Here is a 15,020-nt window from a genome sequence, read left to right on the forward strand (position 1 = left end):
TGCAGGGCAGTCAGTGCTGTGCCCAGCCCCACGGTGGGCCCCCGCTGGACCCGAGAGGCTGAGCACTCAGCAGACGCGTGGCGTGCAGGTGTGGCTGGCTCCAGGCGCACAGTGCACAGCCCGGATGCAGGGCCTGCCCTCCCCTGCCCCAGACCTGGAGGAGCCGCTGGGCACAGCGGGGTCTGAGCCGTCCTCTGGTGGCGTCCCCTCCTGGAGGGCAGGTCCTGGGCGGCCGCCCAGCCTCCTCGAGGCCAGGGTGGCTCGGGGCCCCCAGGAGGCTGCCCGGCAGTGCAGGGCGGGGGAGGGGATCTCGGGCAGGAGGGGACACCGCGGCGGGGGGACACTGCAGCCGGGGACACCGAGGCTGTGTCCAGCTCAGGTGGGCCGAGGTATTGAGCGCGGCACAGGAGCCGCAGGGACAGCGTCCATGGAGGCTCAAGGACACTCCAGGGACGGCTCAGGGTGTCGGGGGGGGGGGGCAGAGGTCACGCGGAACCAGGAGTTTCTACAAAGACACAGAGCCACTGTCACAGTGGCCCCCGGAGGGGACGGAGTCGCCCCGGGTGCCTGGCTCTGGGCTCTGGTGTCCCACTGGCTCGGCTCCTGGTGGCGGCTGGGGACAGTTCCTGAGGTGGGCCGTCCCTGGTCCCTGGCCTGTCGTAGCAGCTGCCACAGGGAGAGTCCCCACGGGGCAGGAGACACACAGGCCAGGCGCCCCACAAGCCCCAGCGTCACCAGGGAGCCCTTCCCTGAGACCACGAGGGTGACACGCGGGTGACTCGCCTTTAGCCACAAGGAAAACAAACACGAGGGTGTCCCGGCTCCTGGTGGCCACAGGGAGTGGGCTGCGGGGCTCGAAGGAGGAGGGACACGGCACACTGACCGCGGGCTCCTACCCACGGGGCGCTCGGGAGCTAGTGGGAGGCGTAGGCTGGGCTCCAGAGCCCCGAGCGGGGGCTGCCTCTGCGACCAGGAGGCAGGGCACTGAAGGAGGCCGGAGAGGAGGCCGCTGGATCTAGGGAGGACGGAGAGAGAGTGAGCAAGGGAACCTCTGGAGAGGAGACGTGTCTCCAACGCTCTTAAGCCAAAACAAGCATTGATGAAGCGCCTGCTGCATGCCTAGGACACTTTCCTGATGAGGCCTGAGGCCTCCAGGAGGCAGCAAAGGGAGATCCTCAGGGGTATGATGTGGAGAGGGCGGACGTTGAGATTGTGCAGTGCCCAACCTGTGCAGCTGTGCAGGGCGCCCCTGGGTTTTGGGAAGAGGACGTACTTCTGTAGACAGAAACACTCTTCAGGTGGGAAGGGGTGAGAGCCCACCGCAGGCTCGGCTATAAGGGAATCGTGTCACCGAGAGAGAGCTCGGCGTCTCCTAGGTCCCGTGCCACAGGTGAGAGGCGCGGCAGGGCAGGGGCTGGGATTCCAGGAGCCAGGACACGTGTGGCATCTTATTTCCAAGGAAAATGCATCTCTCTAGGAAGCTCTGCCCTCGTTCAAAAAGTCCATTCCCCAGCCTCTACCCGCGGCTGCCCAGGGCCAGGCGCAGAGCCTGGCTGGGGGCCCCTGGGCGGCGGAGGGGAGCCTGGACCCAGAAAGGGGCGCCATGAACAGCTGCACAGGTTGGGCACTGCAACCCCATTAGATGGTGCTCCCAGAGGGACGTGCCTCTGGAGGCCTGCGGGGTCACCAGGCCTGTAGGGCCACCAGGTCTCAGGTCCCTCGGAGACAGAGGGGTCGTCGAAGGAATAGGCTTTGCCAGTTCTCCCTCTGGGGGAGCCCTCAGGACTGCCCGGACCCCCTGCCTGACTTGGGGCCCATGAGGCAGCCCCAGAGTGGACACCTGGGCCAGCATGGGCAGCAGCCCGGGGCTGTCCCCCCACACCCCCACAGCCCGGCCCCGGGGCCCAGGGACCCCCCAGCTCTGCCCGTGGCGGGGGCTACTCACAGTGGGGACTGTGCCCAGGGCTGCCTCGGGGCGTGAGGACCACGGGGCCGGCGAGCTCCCGGGGCGCGTAGACCGCGTGGTAGGCTGCAGGGGCGGGCGGGTCAGCGTGGTCAGTACGGCCAGCGAGGGTAGGGCAGGCGGCACCCCCCGGGACCCCCCAGCTCACCTATGACGGTGACGGCCGTCCCGGCCAGCAGGGTGAAGAGCGAGAAGAACAGGGCCTGGTAGGAGTCCAGGAGGTGCTGGAAGAGGCCGGCCCCGTCTGCGCGGGGACACGGTCAGCAAGGCCAGGCCAGGGCCACCCCAGGCCCCCGCCAGCCCAGACCGACTGGAGCGTGGCCTGCCAGTGTCTGCCGGCCCCAGGATGCCCAGCAGGGCCACCAGGGCAGGGGACCCACTCAGGGTCCACCCTGCGTCCCCTCCAGGTGGGAGGTTTCCCGCGGTGACCTGGCCCAGGGCCGGCCCAGGACGCACCTCGTGGCTGAGGAGGCAGGGAGGCAGGGAGGCCAGGAGTCTAGCCTCGAGGCCCGGCCAAGTGCCCGCCAGCCAGCTGGGGAGGCCCCGTGGGAACCCGAGCCATCGTCACGCTGCCCGTGACAGGCGACTCTGGCTTGGTGCCCGGGGACCAGAGGGTCGAGGGGTTTGGGAGCCAGAAACGGCTCAGGAGGGCGGGTCCCAGGAGGGGAGGACGTTGGCCAGGGCCACCTGGGAGGAGGACGCTGTGGCCGGGGTGGGGGTTGTGGGGGGTCACAGGTGGACAAGAAGGCAGGGCCTGTGGGGTCCTGTGGCCACTGCGGGGACCTAGGCCCACCAAGGGGCCGGAGTTCAGAACTCGGTACCCAAAACAAGGTGACTGTCACCTCCAGAGACACCCTGCACCTAGGACCCTCCAAGTCGGCATCTGACCGCAGGTTTCCACTGACCCCCGAGACCACGCTGGCCAACCCTGCCCCTGGCCCCCCAGGTCCCTCCAGCGACGTCCTGTCCCGACACTCACAAGGGCCAGCCGCACGGCGATCCAGGACCAGGGCCACCGTCACCGGGATGGTGAGGGCCTGGTTAGTGGCAGGGCTGGAGAAGGTCAGGGTGGTGGACAGAGGGCCCTGGCTGCCCGCCTTGGGGTCCGAGACGCCGACCGTGTAGGTGACGGAGCTGGGCAGCCCCGGGGACTTGTCCTTCATGAAGGCCACCACCGCGGGGGACCCGGACCTGACCTGGGAGAGACGTCAGGCTGCAGGGACACTCCACAGAGCCGCTGGCCGGGGGACCCAGCACACGGACAAACCAACAAACGAGTAATAAATACAAATTTTTTTTAAAAAATCTGCAAAACCAAGCCCAGGCGCAGCGGCCCACGCCGGTCCTCCCAGCGGCTCGGGAGGCTGAGGCAGGAGGATCGCAGGGTGGAGGCCAGCCTCAGCCGCTTAGTGAGGCCCTGAGCCACTCAGCGAGACCCTGTCTCTCAATAAAAATAGAAAAAGGGCTGGGGACGGTCACCACACGGGCGGTCAACGTGAAGTCCGACTGTGGTCCCCGCATCCGCCCCGAGCCCTCCGCTCACCTCCAAGCTGTCCAGGATCTCCGCGGCCCCGAAGACCTTGACCTCGCGGCTGGACAGGTGGTTGCTTAGGAGGATCTCGGTCTGGTCAGCGTAGAGCCCGGGGCTGAAGGGCACCTCGGCCCCCACCTGCTCCATGGGGGCCTGGCCCCCAGCCACCGAGGCTGTGACCACCAGGGACGTCCTCTTCGAGCTCAAGTGCCGCAGCTGCCCGTCGGTCAGCCTGTGCATGGTGACCGCGCAGAAGTACTGGCCTGTGGAGACAGGGGCGTCCTGCTTGTCCCTGTCCCCCGCCTGTGCGGACGCCCCGCCCTGTCCCTGCCTCTCCCGGCCCTGCACCGTCCTGCGGGCTTGGCGGTGGCTGAAGGCCAGCCTCCTGTGGGCACAGGAGTGACAGAGGCCAGGCCCTGGTGGCACCACACAGGACAGACTCCCGGGAGGGCCCCGGGCCAGGCTGGACAGTGGCTCCTGAGCCAGACGGTGACCACCGGGCAGCCCGCGGTGGGCACAGCCCCTCGGCCCTGGCTCACCCAGTGTGACGTCGAAGTCCGGCTCGGCCGAGAACACGTCCGTCGCCGGGAGGTCGAAGACGTCCTGCTGGAACCGGAGCTGGCAGCCCAGGAGGGCCTCGGGCCGCAGGGCCGGGATGGCCGCCCGCTGGGCAGCAGAGCAATCGCCTGTGGACGGGCGGGGTCAGGAGGCCTGGCCAGCAGCCACCACACCCGGCCACGCAAGGCGAGGGACACCGGCCAGGAGCAGAGTGTCCCCTGAGTGGGAACAGGTGGCTGGGCGCAGCTTGGAGGCATGGAGCTTGCCCATTCGGGGGCCCTGGGCTCCGGGTGGCCTCTGGACTCCCGCGGCACTGACCTCTCAGGTTAGAGCTTCTGTCGCCCACGGTGACGGTCACTCTGGAGGCTGTGGCCTCCTGGAAGCTGGCCTGGGCCGTGTGGACACGCCGGGCCACGATCCTCTGGGGGACAGTGACCACAACCTGTGGAGGGTGAGGCAGCCGGTGAAGAGCCGCCCGCTGGCCGTCCATGCTGGGCCCCCCGGTGACCCCCCCTGATCCTGGGGCCTGCGGACACTCGGTCGCAGGTGACAACAGGGCCAAGGCCTGTCCACCGGGCCAGCACGGCGTATGCACAGGCGGAGGCCACACTGACCCCAGAGCCCAGGCACTGCCTCCTTCCAGGTCCCCAGGGGCCAGCTGGACAGGACTGACCACCGCGGCCCCGGACAGGACTCCTGGTCCTGGCTCTGCCCCCGTCCGTGTCCCACTTGATGCCTTGGCTGGGCCTCGTCCCCAGCCCTGCGCCCAGCCCCCGTGTCCCGCCCACCCTCAGGGACACAGGACGCCCAGGTCCCCTGACAGCCCCACGTAGAGGCCGACCCCCACCTGGACCCACTGTGACCCCCACTGTGCTGCCCACCCCTGCCCCGGCTCCCCTCACGAAGGGCCGTGTGCGCCTGGTCAGCCACGTGGACGGGGTCACCCCAGCCCTGTTCCCTGTGGTCACCTGCGCTCAGCCGCGGGACCAACTGCCCAGACCTGATGCCCCTGGGATCTGACCAGAGACCGGCCAGGCCCAGGACATGCAGCCCTCCTTCCAGCGGCCACCCAGGGCCCTGCACCCCAAGACCTGCCTGCCCCTGACCACAGCTGGGCCCTTCCAGGAGGCCAGCTTGGCCAACAGCAGGACACGCCTGGTCCCTGGCCACACAGGCACGGCACTCATGTGCCACGGCATGGTCACAGGGCGAATGGCGCTTCCCTGCTGTCACTAGCCACCCAGGGACGACTCAGAGTGGACGCAGGACCGCACAGGCCACAGGTCACACTGTGCCGCAGCACGTGAGGCACCCGACTGAGCACCTGCAGGTTTGGGGACCCGGGTCCTGGCCGAGCCCTGGACACACACGGTACTGGTTTAAAGGACAGGTGTTCCCGGCCACAGGCCAGGGCGCCGCTGCCCGCGGAGGGTGGGCCAGGCCCGGCGCCCACTGCCCTACCTCCTTGTAGGTCCTCAGGTGCCCAGGGACCTCGTAGTGCACCGTCACGGGCCCCGCGTCCCGGGCCACGGCCACCCCCGTCTTGGGGTCCACCTGGAGGATGCTGTCGGCCGAAGAGCTCCAGGTTCCTGGGGCACCTGGGAGGAGAGGCCCCATGTCACCCGTGCCCCCACGGAGGACCGGCTGCCCGCGACCTCGCCAGCCTCTTCCCGGCCCCTGCCCACGAGGGGCCTCGCGGTTCAGCCTCCCTGCCCGCCTCCGCGGCCACGTCCTGGTGGTCCCTCCTGGCGCACCTGCTCTGCGGACCGTCCCCAAGGCCACCCTCCCCAGGTGCCCACCAGGGAGTGGCCCTGCTGCCCAGGCAGGTTCATCTCCAAAGCCAACATGGCCCATGTGGCCCTCTGGTGGCCGTTCCTGACCCCTTCAGGGCACCCCGGGGTCCCCCTTCCTCCCTGGCAGGCGCAGTGACCCCGAGACCCCCCCCCCCCGTCGGCTCTCTCACCCTCGGGGCCGGTGAGCGCGGTGGCCAGGCAGAGGACATCCCCGAGCACCACGGTGCCGGGCAGCTCTGGAGCGATGGCCGGCAGGACGGGCAGCGGCACGTAGTCGGAGAGGCCCGGGTGCTCGGGGTCCCACACGTGCAGCAGCGTCAGGCCCACGCCGACCGTGCGCAGGACACAGGTGTTGTTGGTGGTGCCCTTGGTCACCTGCACGAAGTCCTCTCTGGACACAGGGAGGGGCTCAGCTGGACGGAGCCCCAGGGCCTCGCGGGACAGAGGCCGCAGCCCCCGGCCACCCAGGGCCAGCACCGCCACCCCACACCCAGAAGGGGGACCGCGGCCAGGAGGAGAGTGACCCTCAGAGAAGGCCTCTGCTGTGGGACAGCCTGGCCACGTCCCCTCTGTGCGCCGGTGACACCGTGCCTGCCACGTGGCGTGACGGGTGCGCTAAACAACCAGCCCTTGGAGAGCAGCTGGTGGCCCTGTCTCCTAAGGCCCCGCCAGCTCGGCCACCGGCCGTAGGAAGCCCAGGCTGCTGTGGTCACCTCCGGCAGGACGCTCCCTCTGCCGAGGCTCCCTCCCCCGGCAAGGTGACCCCTCCCTGGGAAACCACAGTGACCCCCAAAATGAAAACAGGTTTGAGTTGGACAGCACGGGGTCCTGTTGGTGGCTGAGCCCAAGTCCCCACCTGCCACCGCGCCGGGTGGAACCAGGGGCACCCCCGGGCGGGGCTGTGACAACGGTGTCACCCACACCCTACCTGTTGGTGGCGAAGCTGAGGACCGAACTGTGCGCGTGGAAGACGTGTCCAGAGTGGTCGTGAAAGTGGACGGTGAAGGTCACGGTCATCCCCAGGGGCAGGGCCGCCAGGGCCTCCTTGTCCTGGATGTGCAGCACGGGGCTCATGGACATCCTCAGGTAGGAGACAGGGGACACCTGGAGGGCAGGGGCAATACGATGACACCCCTGAGCCGGGGACGGGCCTCCGGAGCGCCACGCTTAGGACCCAGTTCCCGCCTCCAACCATGCAGGCCAAGTCCCCCGGGCGCCACCCAGGACACCCACGTCCAGGACCTGGAGAGACCGGAGCGCTGTGCTGGTCGCTTAAGCACCACCGGCTGTCACCTGGCTCTTGGGGCACGTGAGGCGGGAACAATGCCCCTTGGGTCAGAGACGGGCCCCAGGTGACAGAGGAACCCGAGTCCCATAAATCGCAACTCATCAAATCTCTCTGGATCCCAGGCACAAATCTCCCGGCCACAAAGCCACCCTTCCCAAGTCCAAAGTCACCACAAAGACCCGGGAGGCGGTGGCTGGTATACAGTTAGCGCTCAGCACGTGCGTGCTGAAACGGGATGAGCACTTAGCCAGTTTCATGAGCTTGACAAGTCTCGTGGGGGGTCCCCGGCACGCGCACAGCGTTTGGGTGGCCCCCTGCAGGGGCTCCACTCGCGGGGGTGGCCACATTAGGGATCAGGCAAGGCGGGCAGTGTCCCTGTGGGGTCGGGGCACCAGCCCCGGGCCCCCAGGGTGACCGAGGCCCTCACTGGACTTGTGACCCATCTATGAAACAAGGTGCGTGGAATCGGTGACCTCTCGGGGTCTTTGGCTCCAACGGCCACACACCTGTCCAAGATTTTGTCCCTGGGTGACTCTTATGTAAATCCCTATCCACGGTTTGCAGCTGGAGAGTGAATGCATTTCTTTTTTTTTTTGTTATCGGGAACTGAACCCAGAGGTGCTTCACCCCTGAGCCCCGTCCCCAGCCCTTTTTTGTATTTTATTTAGATCCAGGGTCTCGCTGAGTCGCTCAGGGCCTGGCTAAGTGGCTGAGGCTGGCCTCCACCTGGCGATCCTCCTGCCTCAGCCTCCCGAGCTCCCGGGATCACAGGTGTGCACCGCGGGGCCCCCCCGGATGGGTGAACCGGTTTTACACCAGAAAGAGGAAAAAAAACGTGCCTCTGAGCTTTTACATTTTGTCATCCCAAACGGGGCCAAGTGCCACCCACCTTCACGGCAATGATGAGGGTCTGGTTGGCCCCGAAAGGCTCCTGGGCGGTCACTTCGACAGTGGACGTCCCCATCACAGAGCCGGACACCAGGAAGCCCCTCTCATCGGCATGCACCACGGGAACCCTCTCAGGCCCCTCCAGGACACGGTAGCAAAGAGCCGCGGCACCGTCCCTGGGGGAGGAAGACATCTGTGTCTACAGATGGCTGTGGCGGGGGTGGGGGGACGGCGGCCTCGGCGGGGGGCCCTGGTCCATGCCTGGAGATGGACCATCTGCCTGCAGCGCGGTGTGCGCCGTCTCTGAGGACAACGTGGCCACGTCAGCTCTGAAAGGGGAGGCCGGGTGCCCCGTCCTATTTCTGGGGCTGCTCAGTGGACCCGGAGAGGGGTCACGGACACCGTCAGCAGGCACTGAGCCAGGGGACATCCTGTGGTGTCCTGCGCCCTCTCCTCTGCGGCCAGCCCTCCGGGTGGTCCGGGCCGCGTCTCTTGCTGGCTGCCTCCTTAGCTCCCTGCTCAGAACCCGCAGGCCTCCAGGGGGTCCTCCAAGGCCGCCCGGGTCAAGACCTGAATCTGGGCAGCAGCTCCCCTAAATCTGGGGGCCAGCAGCTCGCTCTTGAGCCCTGGCTTGGCCGTGTGGCCCCTTTCTTGATAGGCTCCCGCAGGACGCCTGCTGTCACCCCATGTCACCTCGTGCCATCCACCTCTGCCTGCATTCCTGGGGCCTAGCACAGTGCCGGGCACTGAGTTACTTGCGGCTGAGCACTCCCTGGCTGTGCGTCCATAAAACATGGAACTCGGCCCCCCAGGCCCTTGGCCAGCGTCACTCAAGCGCGAGTGCTCCTTAGGAAAAGTGTCCCTGTCCCTGTGAGGGTCAGGTGGGAATCACGTCTGCTCAGAGCCTTTAAAGATGCACTTTTCGGACGTTAATGTGCACGGCCACCGCCCGGGGACCTCATTACAGGGCAGCTTTGTCCTTGCGGGTCTGGGCAGGGCTGCGAGGCGCACTTGACCTGGTCCCAGGCGAGGTCGCTCTGGTTAATTCATGGGCTCCGCGGCTGAGTCATTTGAAATATTTAACAGTCCAAGTTGGAACTTGTTCCCCTTTTCAACCCCGAGCTTCCCCCGTGAGGGGAAGATGTTTCTAGGCTGCGGGAAGCGGGTGGCCCCGGAGGAGGGCAGAGACGGGCAGCGGCTGCCCAGGCCCGGCCCAGTGCCCAGAAGGCCCCCCGGGGCGTCCAGATGGGCATGGGGGGGCAGCTCCCAGCCCCGCTGCGAACGGGAGCTGGGACACGTACCTGTTTGTCTGGAGCTTGATAAACGAGTTGGGGGACATTAATATTTGTTCTGCTTCTATCTCGGGGTTCAGCAGCCGCAGCTTCTCGAAAACCTGGGAAAGAGGGTGAGCTGGGTCTCCCACGGCACGCCCGAGTCCCCTTATCACCAGTGGGGACTGGGGGCCAGGACGAGACCAACGGCAGACCACCTGCCCCACGGCCGGGGACACGATGGGGCTGGTGGCCCAGGAGCAGCAGCCGCCTGCACCCCGTGGGAGCTGGGCCACCCGCCTCTCCCTCGGCCTCGACCTCAGCCCGTGTCACAGGAGACTCCACAGCAGGGAGATCAGGCCTGGAGTCCTGCTCGGGGGACCCCTGCCACCGAGACATCCTGTCCTCCCTTTCGCCATCTCAGAACAAGCGTCTCTCTCGAGGGCTCCTGGAGCCCACGGGAGTGGGGGGGGTGGGGGGGCGGGGCAGCAGAGCAGGAGCCCACCACCTACATCCCCTCTCCCAGACTCGGTAGGGCAGCTGGCTCCCTGCCCTCTAGGCAGTTGGTCCTTTGTCATGAGGCCCCACCCAAGGCCTGACCCCTGACCACAAGCAGGGCCCATCTGCCCTCCCCTGAGCAGGCTCCACCCTCCCCTGAGTAGGCTCCTCCCTCCCCTGAGTAGGCTCCTCCCTCCCCTGAGCAGGCTCCACCCTCCCCTGAGCAGGCTCCTCCCTCCCCTGAGCCAGGCTCCACCCTCCCCTGAGCAGGCCCCACCTTCCCATGGGCAGGCTCCACCCTCCCCTGAGCAGGCTCCTCCCTCCCCTGAGCAGGCTCCACCCTCCCCTGAGCAGGCTCCTCCCTCCCCTGAGCCAGGCTCCACCCTCCCCTGAGCAGGCCCCGCCTTCCCATGGGTAGGCTCCACCCTCCCCTGAGCAGGCTCCTCCCTCCCCTGAGCAGGCTCCACCCTCCCCTGAGCCAGGCTCCTCCCTCCCCTGAGCAGGCTCCACCCTCCCCTGAGCAGGCCCCGCCCTCCCCTGACCAGGCTCTACCCTCCCCTGAGCAGGCCCCACCCTCCCCTGAGCAGGCCCCGCCTTCCCCTGAGCCAGGCTCCACCCTCCCCTGAGCAGGCTCCTCCCTCCCCTGACCAGGCTCTACCCTCCCCTGAGCAGGCCCCACCCTCCCCTGAGCAGGCCCCGCCCTCCCCTGAGCAGGCCCCGCCTTCCCCTGAGCCAGGCTCCACCCTCCCCTGAGCAGGCTCCTCCCTCCCCTGACCAGGCTCTACCCTCCCCTGAGCAGGCCCCGCCTTCCCATGGGTAGGCTCCACCCTCCCCTGAGCAGGCCCCGCCCTCCCCTGAACTAGGCCCAGCTGCTGTTCCTGGAACCCGCTGGCGGTGGTTCCTGGTCACCAGGCCTTTGCTGCTCAGATCTGCTGCCAACCCTGCCACCAGCAGAGTCCCTCCACGCAGTCTGGTGACACCACCCTTGGGCTCTCCCCAGGGTGACACACTCCCCTCTGCCCGTCCTCCCCAGGCAGGCGCAGCCCCCCAGTGCGGGGAGGGTCCCCCACACCAGGGGCCCAGTCCCGAGCTCTGGGCCGGGCCCCTGCGCTGTCTGCTGCCCTCGCGGCGGTGTCCTGTGGGTACCTGGACCTGGATCTCGTCCGACAGCTCCTTGGCAAGGCCGTGCAGCTGCCCCGCCGAGGGGTCCAGGGCCTTGACCACCACCCTCAGCCCCGTGCGGCCCTTGGCCCGGCCGAGCAGGCTCATGGCGAAGTTGTACTGCGAGGGCAGCTGGATGGACGCCTGGGAGCAGAGAGCGGGCTCAGGGACAGGCCTGGGGGCACCCTCTTCCCCAAGGCCACTGCCCTCGGCCGGGGTCAGATCTGCTGACCCAGGGCCACACAGACGGCAGTCACCCACACCAGGCCAGCGGCCACTCTGCACGGTGCCTGGGACGCGGGTCACTGAGCGGGGCCCCATGTGTGCGTGGGAGTGTTACGTGGGGGCTGCTGGCTTTTGTGGGGTCCCCCGCAGGGCCCGCTGCAGGACGTCTGCGATACGCCACGCTACCTGTGTCCCCTGCCCTGGGACAGGCCCGTCCTCCGGGAGGCAGCCTGGGCCCTACCTCGTGGTGCCGTCCGCGGAGCTCCAGAACGTCGCGCTTGGTGACCGACCAGTGGAAGGTCAGGCCTGGCACGGCGTTGGCAAAGGAGAAAGGGCTCTGGTTGTTGGTGATCCCGGTGACATAGACGGGCATCTGGGGGCGGGAGAGCCGGGCCTGTGAGTACCTGCGCACCCAGGCTGGGGACCCTCCTCCAGGGGCTCTGCCTCTCTGCCCACGTCCGCCCTGCGCGGACTCGGGCCGGACACAGGTTCTGGGAGCCCTGACCAAACACCAGATCATCCAACCACCGGGGACCGGCCTGTCCCTCCCTGCCAGGGGGCTGTGCACCACCAGGTGCATTTCTGGAAGGACCCCTGGGGCTGCAGGAGGCCTGTGGGCGTCCCTGGCCACTCAGCCCACGCTGCCCGAGGTCCGCACCCTCCGGGACGATCCCAGGTGCACGGGAGGACACACGGGCCCCTGCACCCACAGGGCGCTTCACACGAGGGACGAGGACACTCTTAGGTCTTGGTATTGGCAGGGACTCCGGGAACCAGGCCCCCTGGGTGCCAAGGGGCAGCAGCCCTGGCTGTGCACATGACTCGGGCTGTCCACGTCCATCCGCTCACCGGCCAACCTCACAGGTGCCCGGGGTAGGGGCCCCTGCTACCCAGGTGCTACCCCAGGTGGAGGACGGGCAGCCTCGCCCCCAGGGAGGAGGCCGAGTGGACCCCGAGGGGAGACGCTATGCTCCTGTTGCACGCCCACCCCACCCCAGGCCCAGAACTGAGCTTGAGCTGGGTGCCATGGACACCCGGCTCTGGCCCAGGGAAGTGCCCTCACAGTGACTTCTTCAGAACCAAGACACGGAGCGCCATGCCGACCAGTCCTCACCTGGGTGCCCGTCCTCATGCGCGTGATGGGCGCGCGGATCCTCACCGCCCGCAGCTGCACCACCTCCAGCTCCACCAGGTCCTGGGAAGAGACTGGGCTCAGGCGGCGGGCACTTTGGAGTCCCCAGACTGCATATACTCCCACGTTCTCAACTCCATGCTCCTCTTGATCTGACCCAATGCCCACTTCAGTGGCCTGAGCGCACGCACACCTGTCACCCACACGGTGTCTCCTCCTCTGTCCCCGGCACATAATCGAACCTCAGTGGGAACGAGCCAGCAAGACCGAGAGCCTGGCCACGTCCCAGACCTGCCGCACGAGGACAGGGACACTGGCGGGTCACCCCGGGGGCCTCTCTGCAAATAGGAGCCAGAGGCACAGAGCGGGGTGGTGGCCTGGCCCCAAGGACCCGGGAGCCTCGGGCTGCAGGAGGCACCCGGGGACGGGGCCCACGCACACAGCTTGTCCCAGGAGGGGACACGCAGGGAGGGCAGGTCGCCAGGAGTGCCTGGTGCTGCTGGCCACACGGGGCTGCCTGGACCCAGGGCACCGACCTGCAGGGCTCCCGACCCCAGGCGTGTCCGGTGCCGGCCACCACGGGCTCAGGGATACCTGGGAGACCACGATGACCCTGCCGGTGTCCGCGTCCGCCGCCTGCACGACGCCCGACACGGTGCCGCTGCCCACGGCCAGGCCACGGACCAGCCCCGTGCTGCCCACGGCGGCCACGCTGGCGTTGCTGACCGAGAAGAGGATGTGGGACTGCGGCTGGGGACCGCCCTCGGAGGTGACCTGCGGGGGGCAGACGCGTGGCTTCGTGGGCCCCTTCACCGCGCATCGGGAACGTCCACCCTCGGGGCCAGCAGAGGCCACAGGCGGGCTTGTCCCGAGCCGGGGACGCGAGTGGGAAGGACAGGCCTCGGCTCCTACCTGCATCGTGGCCCCGATGATCAGCGTCACCTTCCTGGGAATCAGCCGGAACGGGGGGAAGACCTGAGGGGACGGGAGGGGACGGGTGAGCCTCGCTCACGTGGGTCACACGGGGCACGGCGCCCACGCCTCGGGAGCGGGTGGGCAGAGGCCGGACGGCGACGCTGGACAGGGGACCGGCAGCCACAGGTGGCCGCGGGGCCTTGGTAGGACAGACCCACAGAGCCCAAGGCGGGTCCTGCCCTTGGGGGCTCACACCGTGAGTCACCGTCTGCCACCTCTGGCTCCCAAGGTCCCTCCAAATCCTTGAAGACGTGAGGAGCCCAGTGGCCTTGGCTGTAAGGACCCGACAGAGGCCCGTGTCACATGGAGACGGGGACCTCAGGGCTGCCTTCCCCAGAGCGGCCTGGCCTGGGTGGCTCCGGGTGGCTCAGTGACCAGCCCCCAGGCGCCTGGGCGGAGGCTCAGGTCAGGTCTACACAGTGCGTCTGCCACTTCCCCACGGGCCACTCTCTGGGAACAGTTCTTGCCCGTCCTCTTGCCACGTGACAAGGCATGCCCCTCCTGAGGGCCTCACAGACCCCCTGTGTCACAGAGGGAGATGAGAAACCCTCAGGCTGGGCGCAGTGGCCCACGCCTGTCATCCCAGCGGCTTGGGAGGCTGAGGCAGGAGGATCGCCAGTTGGAGGCCAGCCTCAGCCAAAGCGAGGCCCTGAGCCGCTCAGGGAGACCCTGTCTCTCAATAAAATGCAAAACAGGGCTGGGGACGGGGCTCCGTGGGTAAGGACCCCTGGGTTTAAGCCCTGGATCCAAAAAGCAAAACCCCCAGCCACCTCCCTCCAGCACACATTTTATCAGGGCCTCTCCGTGGTGACTTCCTGGTCTGTGGCTGGACCGTCCAGCCTGTCCCCCGGAAGACACCCTCCCCCAGCAGGGGCAGACCCCCCCAGGACTGTGAGAAGGGCCGGTTTACTTCGATCTGCTGCGGGGTCGAGCTGATCCTCTGTCCGGCGACATCGGTCACGCTGGCGGTCAGGCTGGTCTGGCCGATGGCCGCGCCGTGCACCAGGAACGCAGCCGTGTAGCTGTCCAGGGCTTCGTCCAGGGCCCTGAAACAGACGGGGCGCTGGGTTCCACCTCCGGGTCAGGCCTGCCGGGGAGGGCACAGTCGGGCCAGCAGACCCCCGGGAGGACTCACACCAGGGTGACGATCTGGGAGGCCGCCCGCAGCTTGAGGTCCATGAAGGCAAAGTACTTGGCCAGGAAAGGCTTCTTGTAAAAGTCCAGCACTCGGACGTGGGCCTTGACCGTCTTCCCAATCTCCACCTGCGTCGGGGGGGACAGAGGCGTGAAGGACCAGTTCCCTCAGGTGGGGACAGTGACCTCAGCTCCAATACCCTAGGAGCTGGCGATGAGTCTCCCAGGATGACCTCTCTCTGGACTAGGTCAATCAACAAACGAACACCAATGAAGTACTTACTGTATACAACAGGGCTTGGGGACACTAAGAGACATGAATTCCACTCCCTGCTCTTCATGGATGAACCACGGAACCCCGAAAATAAGGTCTAGCTTAGGCCAGGCACGGTGGCCCACGCCTGTCAACCCAGCAGCTCGGGAGGCTGAGGCAGGAGGATCGCGAGTTCCAAGCCAGCCTCAGCAACAGCGAGGCCCTAAGCAAATCAGGGAGACCCTGTCTCTAAATAAAATGCAAAATAGGGCTGGGGATGGGGCTCAGGGGTTGAGTTTCCCTCAGTCCAATCCCTGGTACCCCCAATCCAAAAAAAAGAAAAAAATAGA

The 15,020-nt window shown here is 67.4% G+C and overlaps 1 protein-coding gene across 1 annotated transcript; it reads right to left on the reverse strand.

Moving 5' to 3' along the window:
• Window positions 1-432: 432 nt before the first annotated feature.
• Nup210 (nucleoporin 210) lies at window positions 433-14,584 on the reverse strand (the record flags this gene model as incomplete). The annotated part of the gene is made up of 19 exons (XM_078037069.1): window positions 433-1,015; window positions 1,946-2,029; window positions 2,112-2,207; window positions 2,943-3,159; window positions 3,507-3,757; window positions 4,034-4,180; window positions 4,371-4,494; window positions 5,514-5,650; window positions 6,016-6,236; window positions 6,774-6,949; window positions 8,023-8,197; window positions 9,323-9,414; window positions 10,937-11,095; window positions 11,418-11,549; window positions 12,291-12,371; window positions 12,903-13,082; window positions 13,221-13,283; window positions 14,194-14,329; window positions 14,419-14,584. Coding segments are annotated over 19 exons (2,738 nt in total), but the record flags the coding sequence as incomplete, so codon positions are not given.
• Window positions 14,585-15,020: the final 436 nt, after the last annotated feature.

Source organism: Ictidomys tridecemlineatus, unplaced genomic scaffold (genome assembly GCF_052094955.1).
Source record: "Ictidomys tridecemlineatus isolate mIctTri1 unplaced genomic scaffold, mIctTri1.hap1 Scaffold_5925, whole genome shotgun sequence".
Classification (NCBI taxonomy): Eukaryota; Metazoa; Chordata; class Mammalia; order Rodentia; family Sciuridae; genus Ictidomys; species Ictidomys tridecemlineatus.